The sequence below is a fragment of the Corella eumyota genome, chromosome 5, assembly GCF_963082875.1.
Source record: "Corella eumyota chromosome 5, kaCorEumy4.1, whole genome shotgun sequence".
NCBI classification, from domain to species: Eukaryota; Metazoa; Chordata; class Ascidiacea; order Phlebobranchia; family Corellidae; genus Corella; species Corella eumyota.
The window spans coordinates 11699319-11723262 of record NC_137494.1 but is presented as its reverse complement, the minus strand read 5'-3'; the positions used below and the strand labels follow the sequence as shown (position 1 = coordinate 11723262).

The following is a 23944-nucleotide window of genomic DNA, read 5'->3' as shown; positions in this document are numbered from 1 at the left end:
TTTCATTGATGTTGAACGAGGCTCTGTGACGTCATAAACATCATTTACGCCATAACATTGGCAGCTTCGAGTTAAAGTTTGTTGTTGAAAATCAATGTATTTAAAAAAATGTCATAAAAAAATTAAAAAAATTTTAACACTATTAATTAATTATGATAACATGTAAATAAAAGTAAACACGTGAAATGTATTGGTACTCTATATTTTGACTTATTTTAAATCTAAATTTAGTGTCAAAATAATATTTTTTTAGACATTATTTAAATCAATACAAAAATGATAAAATCTAAGAAAGCTCTATGCCTGTTAAATATTCTGATATTAAATAATTGAAAATGTCTAAAAATAAATTTCTGATTCGAATTATGCAAGCGAATTGTAAAAATATTTTTCTAAAATTTTTTGCAAAAGTTTTTAATTTTTTTTCGAGCTGTCGAGTGATAAGATTATGATCCGTTGAAAGATTTGGTCACGTGATTAGTCTGTGCTCTTGAACTTTAGGGCAAATAAGGATCAACACCTTAAAATTCATCCGCTGTACTCTATTACTCCGCAAATATTTATACAATATTTTAAAAACTCGAAAAAAATTCCTAAATTAAAAAAAATATTTTTTCTTTTAAAAAAACATTTTAAAAATGTATTTAGAATTTTTAATGTGACAAAATTAAATTTTAAAAACATTTAAATAAATAATACTGAATAATAAAAGAAAAAATTAAATATTTAAGTTTTTTGTGACTAATTATATTCGCAGATATTTTCACAGATTGCCCGATTCTTATCGTTGTCACTTTAACGATATTCGCATCAAACAGTCGCTTTTATTTTCCAGGTTTCGGGCCATTAGTGGTTGGATTATGACGTAACAATGGTCAATTATAAGCTTGTAATAATCATAGCAAATCATAACACATCGTTAATCATTTATAACTTTTTGGTAAATTTTTTAGAATTTTTTTTTTTTTTAAATGTTTATTAAATAAAAAAATATATTTAATTGAAAAAATGTGTTGTACTTTTATATATAGTTTTAACGCTAAAATAACTTAAAATAACAACATTTTAAAAGTTTTATTAAAAAAAATTTTTGATTTTTAATTTCGTCAAAAAATTACCAAATTTTTTTAATGTCTGCCACGTCGATCTTTCTTAGCGTGACAAGACTTAGGTCATAAAGGTTAGATTGCTCTAACAATGTTAATTGTGACGTCACAAAATGTGAGAATCTATGCACCGGCACGCGAGACGCTGGTGTATTTATTTTGACTAGGTTTTAATGCGGCCGCCATTATATTTAGCTTCTAAAGTTGGAAGAGCAAACGTTTTAACAATGCAATATTCAGTCGAAATTTGGAAAAATAATTTTGGCACATTATACGTTGCGTGCATAATTTTTCGCGCTTCCGTGCGGCGATGGGTTATTATATTTGTGACGTCATATCGGTTAGTGACGTACGTAGTTTGGAGATGCAGATTGGTGATAGCTTTACTTTTAAGGGATAAGTTTTTATAAAAATAGAAGTGATCATTTAGATAATTTTAAAATTGACAATTCAGTAATTTTTTTTATTAATGTACCATAATAATACCTAAGCAAATTTAATCGATTTTAAACACTTAACTATTTTTTACTTTTATTTTAAAGTCCATATTTAGATATTAACAAGTAATAATTACTATTTTTATTTGGTAAAATAGACATGGTTTTTTAACAGGGCTACGCACTTGACAATTGCATAAATCTTAGGTTCAAATTTTGAACAAGGCACTTTGTCAATTGCTCGATTAATTGACCACCAGTTTTTAAGAACTCTGCTAATGCTAGTTTATTTTGTAAACCAACCTTTCTAGTTTTGTAAAACGAGATCTGCAAATACGAAAAATTTCAACTACCTTGTTAGCGTTAAACTTGGAAATGGGTCTTTTTGTCAGCCTGGGTTATATTTTGGGGCCTTACATCCGGCGGGGGCCGTTTACCCATTTTAAAATAATGTCAAGGGGTCAAGAAGGTGGGTGAATTTTAGGAATTTAGGGGGGTCGGGTTGCAAGTTCTTGGGTAAGGTTAGAGAGGTGGATTTTTAAGAAGTGTTTTGACCTATTCGTGTTAGTTAGATTGGTGCTTAGGCTTAATTATGATTACTAAAGGTTAAATGTTATATTTATGTAACTCTTAGAGCTTATTCTTTTATGCACTTTAAATTTTAACCTTGAAATTCTAAATCTACTTATCTTTTTAAATATCTTTGACTTTTATTTTTTTTTTAGAATTTAAATTTGTTGTTGATTGAAATTTTTTACAAACTTTTGAAACTTAATATTCTGATTATTTAGATAAAAGTAAAACGATTTATCTTAATCTTTCAACCGAATCACAATAAACGTCAAATATAATGTTACTCGTTAAGTAAAATAAATTGTAAAATAAATTGTAGAAAAAATGTTTTTATATATAGATTGAGTTTTTAAAAACCTTATAGTAATTTTTTTTAAGGGCCTGGTTTTTTTAAATTTTAACTCAAAAAAACAAATGTATTATCACTGCTACATTAAATTTGTTGATGACGTTTAAACCACATGACAAAGCACGTGGTTTTATTATCGCTAAATTTATTTTTTTTAAATTTTTTTTGTTAAAAAAAATTTATTTTTATTCAAATTTTTGTTTTAAAAATATTTTTATGGACAAAATATTTTGATATTTTTCAAAAAAAATTTGGTCTCGTCAAACAAATATGAACTTGAAACCCGAGACTTTAGTTTTTATCGCTTTCTTTGCCCGGCTTCGCATGAGTGCATATCCGTGCTCTTTTCCCATGAACAAGTTTAAGTTAAACAAACAAAGAAATTGGCTTTGATTGACAGTTGAGCTGTTAAAAAAAACTTGAAAATATGGCAACGGCGTCTGGTCAAAAATAAAAATTGAAATTTATTATGACAATTTTATTCTTTTTTAAAATACTGTTACTATATTTTTTTTGAGAAAATTTTTTGACAACTTGTGTATTTTTAGGAATTTTTTTGGTAAATATTTTTTAAATTTTAAAAAATTTAATATAAATAAGCTGATATATTTAAATTTTAATTGACCAATAAGAAGTGTAATAACAATTTTTTAATATTTTTTATGTTGGAAAAAATTACTTAATATTTTATCTATATTTTAAATATTTTATTTTTATTTTTTTTAAGGAAAATATTATTTTAAATATATGTCCAATTATTAATATTTACGGAGAGATAATTTTGCTAATGATGTTATTTTCACTTCGATTGGCACGAAATTTGGCTTTTCAAAGTTCTTATTTTCACACAGGTTCGGGTTTATTTTGTGAAATTCGAAACTGTGTGGTTTTGGTCTGCACTCGGAGCGTGAAACAGCTTTTGTGACGTCATAGACAATGACCTTAAGTTTGTTAGATTACAAGTAAATTCAAATTGGCAACAATTAAAAATGTGTTGACGTTGTTTTTATTGTAAATTTACTTTGTTAAAAAAAACTTATATAAATATGTTTTGTATGTTTTATCCATATACGCTAGGCTCAAGAGCAAATAATGTAGCCGTTGGTGCAGCTCGAACCTCAAACCTTCCGGCTGTTATAAAAAAATGGGAATAAGTATTTTTATCTCGGGCTCAACTATTAACAGGGCTCTTGAAATTAGTTTTGCCTAGTTTGGAAAAGTTTTGATGTATGTATATTTATTCACAAAACCACCTAACAAAAAAAAATTGGTAAAACAAATCTGAAAGTATAACGAAAAACAAAATTTTACAATCAAATTTTTTAAACCAATAATTTACAATTCGGACAAAAATTTAAAATAATATTTAAACTAAAACTTTTATAAAACATTATAAATGTTTGTTCTTTAGCGCCTTGTTGCGGCCGAGTAAGTTCCCTTAAAGTCTCGTTTGAAAGGACATAATTGCGTGTAAGAGTCTGGTTCAACTATGTCGTAATGATTGCTTTGTGTGACGTCATAATGGGACATTTTATTAAAATGTTGATGTTTTTCCTAAAAATAATATTAGTATAAGTAAAAAAAATGCCTTAAATCTGTTGTATTATTTTTAAATAAAAACACATTTTGTTTATTTTGTTTCAAAAAAGATTTTTGATATTTGAACGATAATCGCTTTTAAACAGAAATTACCAGATTGGCGGATGGTAGTAATATGGTTTCTGTGTACCAATTTCGAACCATTCCTGCTGGTTGTTTCGTTCGTTCCGAGTTATAATCAAGACGAGCTATCAATATCAAAACATTTTTTTTAAAATTTGGTCCAATAATTTTAATTTTAAAAATGACATTACTGTACCTGATGGCGTCATATTCCTCGTGCTTTGTCGCGTTTTTTGTCTGGCAACATTTGCGCTTGACGTCATCTGGTGACGTAGGTAGGCCGAGTTTACCGAACCGTATCGGTCACGTGTTTTAAGGTCGATATGTTGCCGATAGCAACCCAGCCTCGTGAATGGAGTAATAGGGGGCTTTCCTTTGAAAAACCCAAGTTCGACGACGTTCGCTCGAGAATTTATAGCTTTATTGTTCGAACAATGCACATTGTTATTAGCATTGTTCGCATTGTTAAGAAGTTTATTACTGCAAACCAAATTTTCATTGTCCGAATTACTTCTCGATTTCGTATCAACATTGTTAAATTTAGCATTGTTGTTTGACTCCTCATTGTTGCTCATTGTTCTGCGCTGTCGATTTAAGGATTGTACGAGAAGTTGATTTCTTTCGGAAAAGGGACTTACCCCAACAGACCGCGTTCCGAATTTTTGCCTTGAACAACTTCGAACGCCTGAATGATTTCGTCGTGACGTCACAGTTTGATCAGACGCGGTTGTGACGTCATTGCGGTGGAGCGTGACGTCATCGCTTAGCGAGTAAGCGTCAGACGAGCTGGAACTTGGCGTTCTAAACAAAGCAATAAGATAAATATTGAGTGTCTGTGACGTCATAATATACACATTGTTAATAGAGATTGATTGAGGACAACGATGAAAACTTTTACATAACATTTGTTCGAGAAATTTGGACTTTATTCTTTAATAAAAACGTTTATTTCTTACCTTGATCTAAAGGGTAATTGTGGGGTAGATGGGGGTGCAATTATCCCCATCAAGGGAGTTTCCCAAACGTCATCGTTATTTTTTGTTTGTTGTTGGTTGACTCGTCGAAAATAAATCGGGTTTTTCGTAATTATTCGTTTTGCAATGCTGTTTTGTGACGTCATGGTTCTTGGTGACGTGTTTTTTGTTGAAAAGTTTTTTTCCGGTGACGTATTTGAATTCGGGTCGATTTGTGACGTCACTTTTTGCAATGGCACAGAATCATGTGAAGTCGTATCAAAAGTGTTTGCATTTGTGGGTGGATTTTTGTACGTAATTCTGACGTCAATCTTCATATTTGTGACGTCACTGAAGTTGTAATTTTGAGAATAATTAGGATTATTTTCACTCACTTTATGCATTTTTTCAATTAAAAAAAAGTTTATTTTTATCTAAATTAAAAATTACTTTACATAATAAATGATAAATGTCTAAATAAAATAGCAATACTGCTGAAGGTAACTTAATCTTAAAATCACTTAATAGTAATTACCAAAACGTCTGACTTCCTAAATATTATAAAATCAAAGAAATAAATTTAAAAAAATACTATTTTAAATAAATGTATTATAATACATAGAAACCGCTACTTCAGATTAATTTTTAACAATTTCTTCTGAACTGGAAATTGAAATTAAGCTCAAATATATCGCTCTACTGTTTTCTTTGTATTTGTTGAATAAACACATCATATATTTATCTTGTAATCTAACACCAATACCGTGTTTGTGGCTTAAAAAAACGTTATACAACATATGTGTTTATCTGTTATTAATTTGTAACACTACATTGCTTAACATTCCTTATATTTGTTATTTAAATCTAGTAATTAATATCAAAATATGTAAAAATTGCTCTTAAAGTACTGATAGTGTAAAAAATCCTATTATGGTATTAAACTTACTGTCAGCTTTGCTAACTTGAACAAACATTTCGATATAATAACCTTTTTGTTATCGCCGCATCTAGTACAATATAATATGTGACGTCATAATCCATCATTTCTTAAATTTTTTCGAGCTTCGAAATGGATTGCGATTTATTGTCATATAATTGTTAAGCGACGCGACCCTGTTTTGAAGCTTAAATGACGTCACAATTTGTATTTGCCGTTCAAGTAGGGTTACCTACATAATATAAAAGTTATTTTTTTAAAGAGCTTTTATATTTAATGTTGCCAAACCAAATCTAACCTATAGAGTAACAATTGTTACCCGACCTAGTCTCAAGTTGCCTATAGATCATTTCGGATATTATTGATCAAGTTTCAATTTGACTTTAGTTCATTCTCAGGTATTATTGTATGATCATGATTTTTTTTTGTTTATATATTTATCCTCGATATCGGAAGTCGAATGCGCGACCTAAACATAGAGTAACAACAGTTACCCCGACCCAGTCTCGAGTTGCCTGTGGCAGTTTGGGATATTATAGATTATAATTGACCGATAATTATGCTGCTGATTAAGTGCTGGCTCAGCAGGAGTTCACACAGTTTGTAGCGCCTTACTCAAGGGCGCTACAGCATAAGAGCAGTGGGGATTAAACCCACGACCTTATATGGTGTAGCAAGTGTTCTTACCACTACACCACCAGACCACGCTGCCGATTTTTCACGATCATTACCTGGTGGCCTCTTTAGAGTAGGCAGAAGTTTTGGTAAGTGTTAACATTTTATTTTTTAAGGCTTCAACCATAGTTCACATATACATGGTATTATGCTGCTTTTATAATCGAACTCTGAGGCTGTGATGTTTCCCAATGCATTTACGCATTTGGCGTTTTCTTTAACCTTGCCATAAGAAATAATACAAAAGATATACATATTTTGATTATTATAAATAACCTAAAAAATGTTAAGTAAAAAAAAACTAGGATATATTTTGTCAACATTATGAATGATAAATGTACTGAATATTTTTTGATTTTATTCGCATGGCTGCGTTAAACATAACGTTTCGGGAAATCCCCGATCAACTTGTGATCTTGTTTTTGCAATTTCATATTTTTTGCGGTTTGGTAAACTTTTGTTATGTAACAGAGTCGAAGTGTAAACAATAAACACAGAAAAGGGAAACAGAAAAGTTGATATTTTCAAAAATTCGAAAAAATTTTGTAATAAAACTAAATATACCTAAACTAAATATTAGACTGTTAGATAGTATGCTTTATTTCAATTTGTAAATTTTAACTATACTTTTTTTTGAGTTTTTCTGTATATGTTTTATCCTTGACAAAACAATTATAGTTATTATTTTACAGCCTTTATATAGAGTGACATTTGTTTACAAATCAAGTTTTCAGTTGCCTGCGCTCTGCTAACTGCTGCAAATGTATTTTTTAGATTTGATTATGAAACTACTGTTAGTTTTGTTAGGTATAGCTTTAAGTCATGCAAAGCAACCAAATATATTGGTGATAGTTGCTGATGATTTAGGTTTTCATGATGTAGGGTATCATGGAGCTGATATTAAAACACCCAATATTGACATGGTAAAAAAAAGTTGTTGTTTTATAAAATTTTGGTTTATTTATTTTTTCATTTCTTTATTCTTGATGTGGCAAGGTCGACTCCACGTCATTAACATAGAGTAGCATTTGTTACTTCGACCTTGTCTCGAGTTGCTTTTGGCAGTGTTCAATATTATTGATTATAATTGCATAATTAAAAGCTGCTGATTAAGTGTTGGCTCAGCAGGAGTTCATATCGTTTATAGCTCTTTACTTAAGGAAGCTACAGTATGAGAGCAGTGAGGATCGAACCTAGGACCTTATATAGTAAAGCCAAGTGTTTCTGACCATTGTACCATGCTGGCGGTTATGGTTAAAATATATATATTTTAAATTAAAAGAAACAAGTAAATATCAAAAAAAAAAATTTTTTGCCTTTAAATTGTTTCTTTAAAAAGAATTTTTTGTTTTTATTTTTTTAGCTTGCTGACAATGGAGTGAAACTTGAAAATTATTATGTTCAGCCAATATGCACACCAAGCAGAAGCCAACTAATGACTGGCAGATACCAGGTAATCATAAATGATAGGTTTAGAATATTTTTTACCAATTTGAATAAACTTTTTATTTTTGCTTATGAAAAGCTGTATGTTTATGTTAAGTACGCAATTTGGGAATTTTTGTTAAAAAAATTTAGTATATTTTAATTAAATATTTTACTACACTAAAAAATGTTATTGAAATAAATGCACATATGACATGAAGCCTTATGACTTGATAAAAAACAAAAATAATAATGACTTAATGGGAAAGTCGAATGCGCGACTTAAACATAGAGTAACATCAGTTACTCAGACCCAGTCTTGAGTATAGATTATAATTGCCCAATAATTGTACTGCTGATTAAGCGCTGGCTCAGCAGTAGTTCATACCGTTTATAGCACCTTACTCAAGAGCGCTACAGCATGAGGTCAGTGGGGATTAAACCCACGACCCAATGTGTGGTGTAGCAAGCATTTTTACCACTACACCACGCTCCCGGTTTTGAAAGCAATGCAACATACGTAAATAGTATATATCCTTACTTTAGTTTAAAATGTAAATTATTTGTAATTTTAGATACATACTGGCCTACAACACAGTGTTATATTTGCCCCACAACCACATTGCTTACCCTTAGATGAAGTTATTATGCCACAGAAATTAAAAGAAGCCGGTTATGCTACTCATATTGTTGGAAAATGGCATCTCGGTTTTTATAAAGAAGCATGTTTGCCTACGAACAGGGGATTTGACTCATTTTATGGTGAACAACTTTTAGCATTTAAATTAAAAAACAAATCCTATTTTTTATAAAGCCTATTAATATTTGTAAACATTTTATTGGATCGCTTGTACTAAATAGTTAAAGTACGATAAAGAAGTAGTTAGGTCTGTAAAATGCGAAAGAGAATTAGCTAGGGCCGCAATGTAGGAGAGTTTTTCTTAGAATCATTAAGTACATGTGATCCATTTTATTTATGATAAACCAAAAGTTTTAAAAAATTGTTAAAAAATATTACTGTATATACCAAGAAAAAATGGTTATTTGAATAAAATAACATTCATATGCCTAACCATATTTTTAAATTTGTCTTTTTTTTTTAATTTTCTTTTTTATCTAGGTAAAATTTATTTCTAAGTGTAGTCTTATAAAGTTTGTGCTTTGTTTGAAAATATTTTGTTTTTTATCTGTCAAAATTTTCTTACAATTAAACAACATTTTTTATTTCAGGATATTATTGTGGAAATGAAGATTATGAGACCAAGGAAGTAAAAGGTGTGTTTGGTGGGTGGAATGATACAGGGAAATTTAAAGGTTATGATTTCCATGATAACGACAAACCAGCCTGGTCAGCAAATGGAACTTATTCCACGTATTTGTACCAAAAAAGAGCAGCAGAAATTATATTCGACCATTCTCAAGATAAGGTTACTTTACACATTTTTGCAACCAGTTTTTTTTTTACATTATGATTTTTTTTTTTTTTTGTAAAATTTTTCCAACATTAGAATAAATTCACTTTTTCGGAAAACAAATTAAAACATGTAAAAAGTAATTTTGTCCTGTTTTCGACTTTTAGCCACTGTTTCTTTACATGCCATTCCAGTCTGTACATTTCCCCCTTCAAGTGCCACAATATTACATAGACATGTACGCTCATATTAAAGACAAAAACAGGAGGATTTATTCTGGTATGGTTACGGCGATGGACGATGCCATTGGAACTGTTATCGAAGCTTTAAAGCTAAAGGGGATGTGGGAAAACACATTTACAGTGTTTACAACAGGTTTGGTTTGTGTAACTTTTATTTATATATAAATTTTCCTTGATGTGGGAAGGTCAACTTTATGACCGAAACAACTGTTACCCCAACCCAGTCCCGAGTTGACTGCGGCAGTTTAAGATATTATTGATTAGCCAAATAACTAAACTGCTGGTTAAGTGCTAGCTTAACAGGAGTTTATACTGTGTATAGTGCCTTACATAAGGGTGCTACAGCATGAGAGCAGTGAGCATTAAACCTCCCCCCAAAAAATTTTTTTTTATAGTTTACATTTATTATATATAATAGCCCAAAAAAAAAGTTTAAAAGAAATTAATTTTTTTTATTTACAGATAATGGGGGTCAGACCTTGTATGGGGCCAACAATTACCCCCTTAGGGGAAGAAAGGCTTCGTTGTGGGAGGGTGGTGTAAGAGCTGTAGGACTTGCTCATGGAGTTGGAATAAATGAGCCTGGGCGAACTTCTAAGGGTAAATTGGTTCTGTGAAGCTAAGTTAAGGAATTTTTTCTTTAAAGTAAATTAATCTAAAACTTTAATTTTACCAAAATAAATATAAGTCTTGTACGCAAAATTAAAAATGTCAAAACCTAAAAATTCATTACTTCTAAAATAAATATTACCACTATTACTACATTTCTCACTATAACTATTTTATCCCAAATGACAGTATATTTCTACTGTTTTTGGTGTTAATACATAGAGTTAGGACAAGCTGTTTAAAATTTAACATATTTATAGAATAACGAAAAGCCATAGTATAAATTAAGTTAGTAGTGATATTAGCGCTAATATACTTTTAATAGACACTTGCAGAATTTGACCAATAGGCACTTGCGAAATTTTGTTATAAAAATCATTATTATATATAGAACTAATGCACGTATCTGATTGGTTCCCCACTCTTCTTCACATTGCTGGTTCAAACACAAATGGTACAAAGCCTCTGGATAGCCATAATGTTTGGGATGCGATATCCCAAAAAAATGGAAAATCGCCCAGGACAGAACTCCTTCATAATATTGATCCTATGTATAGAAGACCGTACACCCCTACCCCTCCACTATTACCATTTCCAAATAGACATGGTGTGGATACAAGATTGGGGCATACCGCTTTAAGAATGGGGGATTGGAAGCTGTATACTGGAGACCCAGGTACAAAAAAATATTTTTTTGGAAAAAACTTTTTGTTGTTTTTTAATTGCATTATCCAAGTCTTAAGTTGCCTGTTAGTTAAAAAGAATATCTTATTCTTTAAATGTTAGTTTTTAGCAAAAAAATTATTACTTTAAAAAATTGCTTCTTTTATTAAATAATGGTTTGCTAAGTAAGTTTCTCCATATCTAAAAATATCCATCACAGACTAACTTTAACTTTGTTTTTTTTATATTGTGTACATTTATCCTTAATGTAAAAATAACTGACTTTACAGCCTAAACATTGGGTAACATTTGTGGCTCTGAACCATTCTTGCAATGACTTTATCAGTTTAAAATATTATTGATCATATTTCTCTCTAATTAACCAGGGGATTAGTTTTGGGGTTGACAAAATTTATACTGAGTATAGAGCCCTACGCCAAATCAATTTTAGCATGATAGCAGTGAAGATTAAACCCATTTCTTCTATGTTTTGTAAACCATTGTGCTATATTCACCTTAAGTTACTTACTATTTATTATTTAATTACTAAGGTTACAGTAAAATTGATCCAATCCCAACTTTATACTCCCACTCAACTTTTGATGCTGCTTGCTTTGTTTCGGACAATCATCACCCAGACTGCAAACAAAAACCAGAAGACCAAGACCCAGTACCAAGCGTTCGACTTTATGACGTCGTAGCTGACCCTTCGGAAAATAATGATGTCACCAATTTTTTTCCGTCAATTGTGGATGAAATGTTAGAGAAAATTGCAGCTTATAATAAAACAGCTGTTCCTATTGTCTGGCCTAAAGCTGACGATAGATGTAACCCCGCTTTAAGAGGGGGTGTTTGGGGTCCATGGGAGTAATAATTGGGGGGTGTTATTCAGTGTTGCCATATTAGATTTTAAATTAGTTTAATTTTGTGCAATTCGAATTTTTTTCCTACTTTTAAATTTTTTTGCAAAATTTTCCGTTGCTGTAATTATTGTTTTTGTGTATCATGGTTTTATAACTGGAAAAGTTTAGTTTTGTATTATAAATATTATTATAAAACTTGTTTATTATACACAATTTATCATTTTTTCATATTTTTTATAATTTTTTGGTAAAAATCATGACATATTTTGCAAAATAATACATATAATCAAAAAGTAACATATTTTGTTTGATAGAAAGGGTTTACAGTTTTTTTTTTATTTAATTGTTTCAAGAAGAAGGTCACCTTTACAGCCTAAGCAAATAGAAATTTTTGTTACCCTAGGCAATTTTAAGTCTAGTTATTTATAATATATTTTATTAAATAGCGGTAGGATGGAACACTTTGCTTTACTACATGAGGTCCTGGGTTGGATCCCTGTAGCGACCTTTGGTAACCACTGTAAATGGTATGAACCTCTACTAAGCCATTATTTAACCAGCAGCTTAGTTAGTGGGCAATAAATTTTTTATAATACTTTAAACTGCCAAAGGAAACTCGAACCTGGGTCAGAATAAATGTTACTCTACGTTTAGGTCGTGAAGTCGATCTTCCCACATCGTGGATAAAAAAGTATATAAAAAAATTGTTTTGCAAAAAATTGAAAATTTTAATTAAAAATTAGTCCTAATATACTGTAAAAAATCTATTTTTTTTCTCAGGTTTAAAGCTTCTAAATTGACATAACTGCAAAAATAGTGTTATTTACTACGAAAAATACTGCTTTGAAAATATAATATAAGATTTTCATAGTTGTGTTCTAGAATATTTAAAAACAATGTGACGTCATAGTACAAGCATGGCAGACGACGTAAGTTTTGTAAAATTTTTAAGTTAAAGTCAGTTTTAAGTTTTTTCTTTATTTAGTATTAATTTATTACTGGTGATGTTTAAATATTAATATGTTATGACTAAATTAAGATTTTACAACATAGGTTATTAATTTTGCCATGATTTACTTTGTAGAGCCGTGCAGTATTAGGCGGCAAGCGCTAAGCAGGCAACGGTTTTGAACGCCAAAAAAACTAACTATATATATTAACCAGATATTTTTGTACTTAAACTAAGTTTGTTATTTATAAAGAAATTAAATTTATTATGTTATCATTCTTGCTGTAATATCATTTATAGTAGTCTTACTTATTTGTGAATTGTCTTCAAAAAACAGAGTTGGGTTACGAAAAAATTTTAAATTGCAAACCAAAAGTATTTTCTAAAATTGTATCGAGATTTTTTAATTATGATTCTATTATTTGTAGAGTATTAGGATACTTTAAATTTTTTTTTAATGGCTGGAAAAGAAGGTACTCCTGGTGCCAGTGATGATACTGGTGAAAAAGATACTGGTGCCAATAGCAGAGCTGATACAAATGGTGATACTGGTACCAAAGAAGATGTTGTGGCTAACGATGATGCTGGTTCCCATAGTGTATTTTGTGCCAATGGTAATGCTGGTGCCAAAAAAGATGCTGGTGGAAGTGGTGATGCTGGTTCAGGTAGTGACGCTGGTGCTAGTTGTAATGCTGGTACCAAAAAAGATGCTGGTAGAAGTGGTAATGCTGGTGCCTATAGTGGAGCTGGTCCCAAAGATAAGGATAATGTTAATAAAGATACTGGTTTCAGTGTTAATGCTGCTACAGATAGTGATGCTGGTGTTAAGCAGGATACAGGTGTCAATTGTGATGCGGGTACCAAAGGAGATGCTGGTGCGAATAGTCGAGCTGGTGCCTATAGTGAAGCTGGTGCTAAAGTAGATGTTAGTGTTAGTGCTGCTGTTAAAAAAGATGCTGTGGCCAATGGTGATGCTTGTGGAGCTGATACCAATGGTATAGTTGGTGCCAAACAAGATGATAGTGTTAAAGAAGATGCTGGTGTCAGTGGTGATGCTATTGAAGCTGGTGCAAGTTGTGATACTGGTGACAAAGGAGATGCTGATTCAGGTAGTGATGCTGGTATTGAAGAAGATGTTGGTGCCAATGTTAAACCTGGCACCAAAGTTGCCGGTGCCAATTTATTTGGGAAAATGCCACCACATATTGACCCCAAGGTATGGGAGGAATACAAAAAAGTTCGGAGAATTTATGATGATTACAAGGGATTTGAACAGGTTGAAATAGAGGAGGTGTTTAAAAGAATGGAAACCAAAGTAAAACTAAAGAAACTGTTTAAATTAGAAGAGTATGCAGAGTTGTGTTTATACCAGAAAAAGAGAATTAGAAATATTGCAAAGAATCTTACACTACAGATGTATATAGGTAAGTAGTTTATCTTGAGTTGCCTGTGGCAGTTTGGGATATTATGGATTATTATTGCCCGATAATTAAGCTGCTGATTAAGTGCTGGCTTAGCAGGAGTTGAGATCACTGGGGATCGAACCCAGGACCTTGTGTATGGTAGGAGAGTGTTCTGACCACTACACCACGCTGCCGGTATAATCAAACACATAAAATATATGTGGATTTATAATTTTAGGTTTGCCCTTGCCATCTGAAAATGAGTTGCGAGCTAAAATAGGTTTGCCCCCAGTTGGTGGGTTTAAAGCCCCCAAAGTGCAATCGGATTCGGAAACAAGTGATGAAGAATGGAAACCAAACAATTGTAAAACAAAATTGAAAAAACCTCAAACAATGATTGGTATTATTTGTTTTTTTTTTGCATAGTTGACTAGTTCTTTTTAAGTAAAATGATCTGTGTTGTCTTTTAAGCTGTTTACTATGAATTTATTTATTTTAGGATTAACAACATTGAAGAATCGTCAAAAATGGCTAGAAAAGGTTTGTTTAAATTAATAATTTTTTTCTTTTATTGTATGGCCTAAAAGCTATGTTTATTTATTTGAATAAGAATTATGGTTTATGTATATATATATATTTTATTTAGAAATGTATGGTAAAGAACAAAAAGTATGACCCTACTGCTGGAAAATTAGAAGATCTTGAAGTAAAAAAGGAGTTTCGAATAGGTTTAAAGAATTTGTATTAAACCATTTATTTAAACAGTAGCCTATACAAGAATAACATTACAGTTAGCCCATTGTTTTGTTACTCCCTGGTTGAAATTTTTTAAATTTTATAAAAGATTTTAAATTTTTTTAAAAACCAGTAAAAAAATCTTAATACGTAATTTCATGATGTAGTGTTTTTTAAATATATATATAATATATATAAACATAATATAATTTTGTGCAGAATCACTTCTAGGACAACACTACAGATCTAAATCAGCAGATGGATTCAAGTTTAAAAAGAAGAAGGTAAGGTTGATTAAAAAATGCCTATTTTTTTTTTTTTAAATGTTTTACGCAATTTTAGACCCCGGTAACAGCAGAAGATGTTTTAAGATATCCAAAGCGGGACATTCCAAAAACAATTTATACTGAGCCAGTAGTACCTGAAGAAGATCATTTTATTTGTGAGTTTTTTATTTAATTAATAATTTGTATTAAAAAAAATACATTGCTTTTCTAAAAAAAGGCCTAACCAGTTAATTGATTTTGTAAGTGGATGACCAGTTGTTTTTGCCCTTTTAGCATAGAGTTTAAATTATAACAGTAATTAACAGTTAAGAATAAATGCAAAAATTTTGTACTTAAACCAAATAGCAGCAGTATTTTTGTTTGTAACATAGATTGTGATGATTGTGATAAGCTATATCTAGGGGAATGTAGTGAACATCCATTAACTAGAGAGCCAGATACTGTAATAAAAATAGTAAGTAACTACAAAAAATGTAAAGTTAGTTGGTACCCCTAGTAAAAAAATAAAGATTTTGAAACTAAAATTAATCTATCAGGGCTTAGTAAACAGAGCTAGAAGAACGTGTCCAGATGGTATAAGTATTGCCCAATCAAAGATTCGAAAAAGTGGATTTGGAGCATGGACCGATAAAGCCTTCAGTAAAAATACAGTGTTTGGTCCATATGAGGGGGAAAATGTACATAAACAAGATGTTCATAAATTAAGAACTTTATTTGAGGGTGGATATGCTTGGGAAGTAAGTAACTTTTACTTTTTAATTTTTAAGATTTTTTTTGTATATATCTTTATCTAGTCAAATGCGTGACTTAAACATAGAATAACATTAGTTACTCCAACCCAGTCTCGAGTTGCCTGTGGCAGTTTGGGATATTATAGATTATAATTGCCCGGTAATTATGCTGCTGATTAAGTGCTGGCTCAGCAGAAGTTCATACCATTTAAAGCGCCTTACTCAAGGGCGCTACAGCATAAGATCAGTGGGGATTAAACCCACAACCTCATGTGTGGTGTAGCAAGTGATCTTACCAATACACCATGCTGCCGGTAAACTTCTCCCCATCAGGGAATCGAACCCCGGTCTCCCGCGTGACAGGCGGGGATAATCACCACTATACTAAACTAAAATTTATAAAATCTTGATGACTTATTTTGTTTTAGATTTATAAGAAGGAAAAATTGTCTCATTATATTGATGGCCAAGATATGAAAAAAAGTAACTGGCTTAGATACATAAATTGCGCAAGGTAAATACTGATAAAATTAAATTTTTAATTTACTTGAGAATACTATAAATTTGTTTTGTGTTTATTTAGAAATGAAGAAGAACAAAATCTAATTGCCTACCAATACCAAGGTAAAATTTACTATAAGCTTTACAAAGACGTAAAAAAAGGCCATGAGCTGTTGGTGTGGTATGGCGACCAATATGCTGAACAACTCGGCATACCATTAGAATATAAAGCTAAAATCAAAGAGATAAAGGCCAAAATTGAAGAAAAAAATGCAGTTAAAGTAGAAAAAACAAATCCATTGCCTGTTTTATACAATTTAAAACCGCCAAAAAACCTTGCAAGTATGTAGAATATATTTAAAATAACGTTTTATTATGACGTCACATTACGTTTGAAATAATGATTGTGACGTATGTTATTGCAGCGGAATTTCATGAGTGTTCGAAATGTGAAAAGGTTTTTTCGAGCGTCGAAGCATTGGCGAAGCACACAAAAAACAAACATCCGGATAGATCCAAGATCAAGAAACATAAATGTCCATTATGTTCGTATTCAACCGATATAGTGAGCAATTTTAAACACCACGAGCGAACCCACAGTGGTAAAAAACCTTTTAAATGTGAAACTTGTAGTAAACGGTTTTCACAAAAAAGTTATTTAAAAACGCACATTCGAATTCATACGAAAACCAGGCCTTTCAAATGCGAACTTTGCGGTAAAAGTTTTACTCAATTTGGCGATTTAAACAAACATATATCAGCCATCCATGACAAAATTAAATCTTTTGTTTGCAAAATTTGTGGTAATTCTTTTGGGCAAGCGTGGTACCTTAAAAACCACATACGCACCCACACCGGCGAAAAACCATATAGTTGTGAGTTATGTTCTTATAGATGTTCTGACCGGTCCAATTTAAGAACACACATTATCACAAACCACACACACCGATACCCACATTGTTGTCACTTGTGTGATAAAGGATTTATTTTTCCTAGCCAACTGAAAACCCACATCAAAAATAATCATTAAATCGATTATTGCGTTACAATTTTGTTATTGTGTTTGCATTGTTACGTTTTGAAATGGTTTTAGTTTTTTATCATTCTAAAATAAAAAATGTTGAAGAAATCCTTGGCGTGGCTGCGTTCTTTTATTGGTCACAACTTCTGTAGTTTTCGATGACGTAGAGGCCAACCCAAATTGTTGGCTGAATATTTTTATTTAATTTAACGTAGGATTCAATAAAACGTACAAAATACCAAACTTTAGTATAAAATCTGGTAATATTTTGTCCTTTTTGTCAAAAAGTTAGCTTTTGATTAATTTTTAATCAAGATTTTATAAAATAGACAGAAAAAATTTAAAAAAGTAATGAACAATCAGACAATAGAGTTTTTAGCGGTCTTGGGACAATACTAATTTACGGGATTGACTTTAAAGGCTACGGATAATAAAAGCAATCTCTAAAGGTATAAAAACGGGGCTCATATACGCAGTCCGATGTTTTTTGTTTTTACCATGTGCAGCATCTTGAATTTTAATATATTACGCGTTCGAAAATTTAAAAAAAAAATCAGGCGTGAAAACGTTAATTTCACGTATGCACCTTTTTCACCTAAAAAATCTTCTGCATGCACGCTGCCCGACTTTTCAGACTGGTTAATCCCAACTGCTCATATGTCGTAGCGCCCTTAAAAAAGGCGGTATAAACTCCTGCTGTGAACTTAACAGCTTAATCAGCAGCGTAATTATCGAGCAATTATATTCTTCATTATACCAAACTTTGCTACTAGCATTAGGTTTTTAAATTTAAATCTGTATTAAAAACTCTTAAACATGGATGAAGAATATGATGTAATTATTTTGGGAACTGGACTAACTGAATGCATTCTAAGCGGCTTGTTCTCAAAAGAACAAAAAAAAGTTCTTCACATGGATCGCAACAAGTATTACGGAGGTGCGTCTACATCCTTAAATCCTCTAGAGCAGCTATATTGTCATTATAATAAGCAGTGTCCCCCTGAACTAGTTGGAAAAGCCGGTAGGGATTGGAACGTGGATTTGATCCCAAAATTTTTGATGGCAAAAGGTCGATTGGTCCAGTTATTAATCCATACTGACGTGACTAAATATCTTGAGTTCAAATCCGTAGAAGGTAGTTACGTTGTTAAAAAGGGAACAGATACTTACAAAATTCCATCTGATGGTACTGAGGTCTTAAAAACCAGTCTAATGGGAATTTTCGAGAAGCGAAAGTTTAAAAATTTGATGCAGTACGCTATTGAATACGACGAGAAAGATATAAAAACCCACAAAGATCTAAAACCAACTTGTACTGCTGCAGAGTTCTACAAAAAGTTCGGTGTTGATCAGAACACCATTGATATTACCGGCCATGCTATTGGGCTTCAGTTCAACGAGGATTACTTGAACCAATCATTCGTTCCTTTCGTGAAAAAAATTCAGCTTTACTTTAATTCCGTTGCAATGTATGGTAAAAGCCCTTATCTTTATCCTTTATACGGCTTAGGAGAGTTACCTCAAGCTTTTGCAAGGTTGAGTGCTATCTATGGTGGTACCTACATGTTAGACAAGCCGATAGAGAAAATTGAATTTACAGAAAATGGAGTGGAAGTGACATCTAATGGTGAAACTGTGAGAGGAAAAATCGTCGTTGGAGACCCATCTTATTTTCCAGATAAAGTTCAAAAATGTGGCCAGGTGGTTCGTGCGATTTGTATCTTGTCCCATCCAATTGCTTTAAAGGATAACACGGAGCGTTTATCGCTACAGATGATTATTCCAGCCAACCAAGTCAACCGCAAAAATGACATCTACATCTGCAGCGTATCTGCTACCCACAACGTCACAGCCAAGGGTAAATTTCTTGCTATTGTAAGCACAATAGTGGAAACATCTACTCCGGAAAATGAAATAGCTGCTGGTTTAAAGTTGTTAGGACGAATTGATGAGAAGTTCGTGTCTGTCACCGATATGTTTAAGCCGATCAGTGATGGATGCAAAGAAAAATGCTTCATTTCAAAGAGCTATGATGCTTCTACTCATTTTGAGTCGACCTGTGAAGATATTTTGGATATCTACAAGCGAGTGAATGGAAAAGATTTTGTTTTCGTGGATGCTAAAGAAGTGGAAACCGTAGGCGAATAAAAACTGCAATTTAATTTTGTAATTACTACCATGCTATTGGTTGAATCGATAATAGTAAGCCTATAATAGTTCAAAAACTTTAACCTTGATTTACTTAGATGTATATATACATTACATACAACTTTATCCATTTTGTTTTTCGAAGATTGAATAAAATTTAATATAACTTATATACATTCTAATTGCATTATTAAAAATCTTACACTTTTAGATACTGTTCAGCAATTTGTGTGCCATAACATTTTATTGATTATCAAAATATCATTTTTAAAAATTATCATGTTTTTTAACTTCTAATTTAGCCTATATATACAAAAAACAACATGAAAACTTATTCATTTTTGTGTTTTATATTTAAAAAATAATATTCTAATTCAGTGTTGAGTTGTAATTTAAACTGATTAGATTGTTTTGTGTTCGTAAGAGTGTCTAATTGTCGTATATTAAAGCAACGTGGTGGTAAATGTTATGTATATTAAAGGCTTTTAATAAAAGACTGTTGCATAGTTAGACAATAATTGATTTCAACTCTTTGACTTTTCAATGCACATCCATATGCCATGTTAATTATTGATGCGTCACCCGATGCAACAATGCGGCTTTGTGACGTCATAATCGATCGATACACAATTGTGTCATAAAGATTTTCGATCACACACTTCAAATTGTAACTAAAGCACTGTCGAAAGTTTTTTTCCAAATTTTTAGGGTCATACCCCTTAGAGTGATTACATTAAAGTTATATATACTTGATATTTATGTTCAGTTTTAACAAAAAACACATAATTTTTAAGGTTTAAGCTTTTTATTAAATAAAAAATTGCAGCAACAAATAGAGTCCAGCTTCTACTTCATTATATTCTTATATGAAATGTACTAAAAATAAATTAAAAACCAGTAAAAATTTATATTTTTACTTAAAGTTTGTTTTTTGTTAACTATTTTCAATATTTTTTTTTGTATATATCTTTATCCTCGATTTAAGTCGAATGCGCGACTTAAACATAGAGTAACAACTGTTACTCCGACCCAGTCTCGAGTTGCCTTTATCAGTTTGGGATATTATAGATTATAATTGCCCGGTAATTATGCTGCTGATTAATGGCTGGCTCAGCAGGAGTTTATAGCGCCTTACTCAAGGGCGCTACAGCATGAGAGCAGTGGGGATTAAATCCACGACCTCATGGTGGTGTAGCAAGTGTTCTTACCACTACACTACAATGCCGGTCATTTATTTATCCTCAATATGGAAAGGACAACTTTACGGGCTTAAAATAATAAAAACAAGGTAATATTTGTTTTCCTGATCCAGTCTTAAGTTGCCTTTAGCAGATTGGGTATTGTTGATCTTTTTCTCTGATCATTAATCTGTTTTTTTTGGCCTAAAAGGAGTTCTTACTGTTTACAGCCCCTTACTATAGTATGTTACCACATATAAGCAGTGGGGATCTAGCCTAAGACCTCTAGTAGTGTAGTATTACCTTAAAAAATCAGGAGCTCTTGAAATAACGTGTTCAAATTCCATAAATGATATTTTCATGTCATTATCCATTTCAGCTTCGTCAATAACCTATTATGACGTCATATTAGATAACTCTTATTATTATAACTTTTTATAACAGTATCATTTTTGTTTAAATTTTAACTTAAAACCTTTTTTGTTATCAGTTTTGATTCTTCATTATTTAATTTATTTCTTGTAAGTTTGCCTAGCGTCCATTCTAAATCGTCTTGATTTAAGGACTGGTCATCGTCCGCGTCTGAAAATACATTTGTGACGTCATAATTAGTCAACAACTTAAATTATAAATATTACTTTACTGCAATGTCGTCAATACACTATAGATTAAAATGAATTAATCTGCCAAGCTTATAAAAATATTTGGCCGCTAGTAACGTCTATGAGTTAGTAAGACCTTTAGTTATTGTTCGATGGCTTGGTATACTGTTATAGTAGACAGTTTAGTAGGGGTTTATAACACGCAAATTTTTGGCACAAGCTCAAGAGAACGATCAAATGCCACGCTTGGCCATGCGTCGCTAACACTCGATCTTGCGATGGTTGCATGTTATCAGAATTGCGGAGTATGGCCCATGTGTGACTTATAGCTGGTAATGCGATAGTCGGAACCCGACCAAATGCCTGGTTTAATTTTTTGGCTAAGTTAGTGTATGGTCCACTGGTTATGGCATCGGTTTACGAACTAAAAGATTTTGGGTTCAAATCGCACCAAAGTCAAATTATTCACGCTAAAATCTTGCTATTTACTGATAATAAAAACACGACTAATTGTACAACACTTACATGAATAGAAAAAAATATTTCGAACTTACCGTAAATTTTAAAAGCGTAAAATGCTTTGGTATCTCTTGGAGCATTCTCGCTAAATACATTAAACATATCTAGAAAATTTTCAAAGTTAAAATATCCACTTCCAGCTTCGGAAAACACAAGAATTATTCTTTCAGAAAAGGGGTTGTCCTTAGAAAAATAAGTAGTTAGGAGAATTAAATATACAATGTAAATTTTAAATAACCAAATAAAAAATAAAATTAAAAAAATAAAATATTAATAATTTCAAAGATTTTTTATTTTTTTGTATAGCTCAACTTAAAAATATTTAATAATTTTAATTTTGGTCACTATATTTTTTAATAATCACTAAAATTTAACGTTATCTTTGCCTAAGTCATGGCATATACTGTTACGGACATAAAGGTTTAAGGTTCGATTCGCACCAATGCCACATTTTTCGCTCTTAAGCCAGCGATTTTAGATAGGTTTAAAACGTTAAAAAAACATTACAATAAAAAAATGAAGGACTTATACTAATATAAATAGGATAATTATAACCAATTGAAAACCATTTTTGTGTAAAAAAATAAATTAAGAAATAAATTATTTACTTTAAGTTCTGGCATTTGTTCAATCACTTGTGGCGGTAACAGAATATCAGAGCATTCGTCCCCGGACATATCACGTGGTACAATGTTCGGACTTAATTCTCGAAAACGTCGATGTAACCTAAAATATTATTTTAATAAAATTATTTTTTCTATAATTTAAAGAAAAACCCGAAAATTTTGGGTTCATTTTAAATTTATTTAATATTTTTAAATGTTTTTAAACTGTTGCTAAATAAACATTTTGATATTATTCCTTTATTTGTTTATATAATAACTATATAAAAACCCTTTTTATTGTATTTCTTTTATTACACTATCAATGTTACAATAGAATCTAAATTAGATAGGGGTATTTTAACAGTATTTAAATTTAAATGTTAGGGGCATTTTTAAAAATTGGAAATGGTATAACTTAGTGTTTAAAAATAAATTTTCAAAATAAATACATAATGTTTTTTATTTAAATATTTACTTTATCTTATATGCTTAATTTGAAATTATCTAAATTTGGCTCAGGTAACTATAGTACCAAATGTTATGCTAAACAGTAACTTTTAAAATCATTAAATCTATTTTAAGCATAGGTAGTAATGCGCAAATTACAAACCTGGGTTCTAACATTATAATTTTAATCTAAATTTAACAATATTTTTCTAGGCTTACAGTTTCGATTTAGAAAATACAAAAATACCTTAAAATTTCTTTTCTTGTAAAAAACGTGCAATCCTAAAAAAATAAATAAACTGTTTATAAAAAATATGTTTTTAAATTACAAATAAACTACAAATTATTACACAATTATTTGTCCTAATATAGTTAAAAAAACACAAATTACTTGATACATCTCTAATTGGTCGTCAGTAAAAATACTTGTTTGGTTGCCCATAATAAAGTTACATATTTTAACATGATCCTAAAAACAGTCAGTCTAAATGTTTAACTTTTTGTTAAACTATGGAATTTTTCAAAATATATCGATGTTTTAACAACGTACATAACATTTTAATTAATAATAATCAATAATTCGATATATTAAAAGCGTTGTTTTTTTGTAATATATTAAAAATGTTAAGTTAAAATCTGAAACATCTTTTATTTTGTTTTTTTTTATATCTTTTGAATATTGTTTTTTCAACGTGATTTATATCACGTTGGTCTATAAGCCGTAAACAACACTGTTTTATTATTTCCTTTTTTATTTTCGTGATATTATAATCTGTCAAGTGTAAACTATCTAGTAGACAGAAAAAACGCAACTTAGGCAGAAACCTAATTCAATAAAACTCCAAGTCGACTAAATTTTCTTTGGGTAAAGTTTGTTTAAATATAGATCGGGTAAAATTACCCAATTTAGCT

General features: G+C 30.9%; 5 protein-coding genes across 5 annotated transcripts; 3 read left to right on the top strand and 2 right to left on the bottom strand.

Annotated features, from left to right (window-relative positions):
* Positions 1–3692: 3692 nt before the first annotated feature.
* LOC145753063 (uncharacterized) lies at positions 3693–5508 on the bottom strand. Its single transcript, XM_082569453.1, has 4 exons — positions 5084–5508; positions 4324–4928; positions 4158–4252; positions 3693–4019 (listed from the first exon to the last, which is right to left on the bottom strand). The coding sequence occupies exons 1-4, from the start codon at positions 5482–5484 to the stop codon at positions 3873–3875; spliced, it is 1248 nt and encodes a 415-aa protein (XP_082425579.1). The 5' UTR covers positions 5485–5508; the 3' UTR covers positions 3693–3872.
* Positions 5509–7453: 1945 nt separating this feature from the next.
* LOC145753310 (arylsulfatase B-like) lies at positions 7454–12196 on the top strand. The gene is made up of 8 exons (XM_082569719.1): positions 7454–7615; positions 8056–8145; positions 8693–8879; positions 9348–9544; positions 9697–9904; positions 10234–10371; positions 10772–11056; positions 11595–12196. Exons 1-8 carry the CDS (start codon positions 7454–7456, stop codon positions 11912–11914), a joined length of 1587 nt encoding a protein of 528 aa, XP_082425845.1. The 3' UTR covers positions 11915–12196.
* Positions 12197–13312: 1116 nt separating this feature from the next.
* Positions 13313–17542, top strand: LOC145753497 (uncharacterized). The gene is made up of 11 exons (XM_082569901.1): positions 13313–14279; positions 14497–14658; positions 14758–14798; positions 14905–14986; positions 15213–15277; positions 15336–15435; positions 15652–15734; positions 15817–16017; positions 16440–16525; positions 16595–16782; positions 16929–17542. Exons 1-11 carry the CDS (start codon positions 13313–13315, stop codon positions 17540–17542), a joined length of 2589 nt encoding a protein of 862 aa, XP_082426027.1.
* Positions 17543–17950: 408 nt separating this feature from the next.
* On the top strand, positions 17951–20353 carry LOC145753708 (rab GDP dissociation inhibitor alpha-like). Its single transcript, XM_082570134.1, has one exon. It carries the CDS (start codon positions 18350–18352, stop codon positions 19679–19681), a length of 1332 nt encoding a protein of 443 aa, XP_082426260.1. The 5' UTR covers positions 17951–18349; the 3' UTR covers positions 19682–20353.
* A 114-nt stretch (positions 20354–20467) lies between these two features.
* LOC145753709 (calcium and integrin-binding family member 2-like) lies at positions 20468–23511 on the bottom strand. The gene is made up of 7 exons (XM_082570135.1): positions 23424–23511; positions 23280–23314; positions 22589–22706; positions 22016–22163; positions 21335–21441; positions 21163–21251; positions 20468–20557 (listed from the first exon to the last, which is right to left on the bottom strand). The coding sequence occupies exons 1-7, from the start codon at positions 23472–23474 to the stop codon at positions 20536–20538; spliced, it is 570 nt and encodes a 189-aa protein (XP_082426261.1). The 5' UTR covers positions 23475–23511; the 3' UTR covers positions 20468–20535.
* Positions 23512–23944: the final 433 nt, after the last annotated feature.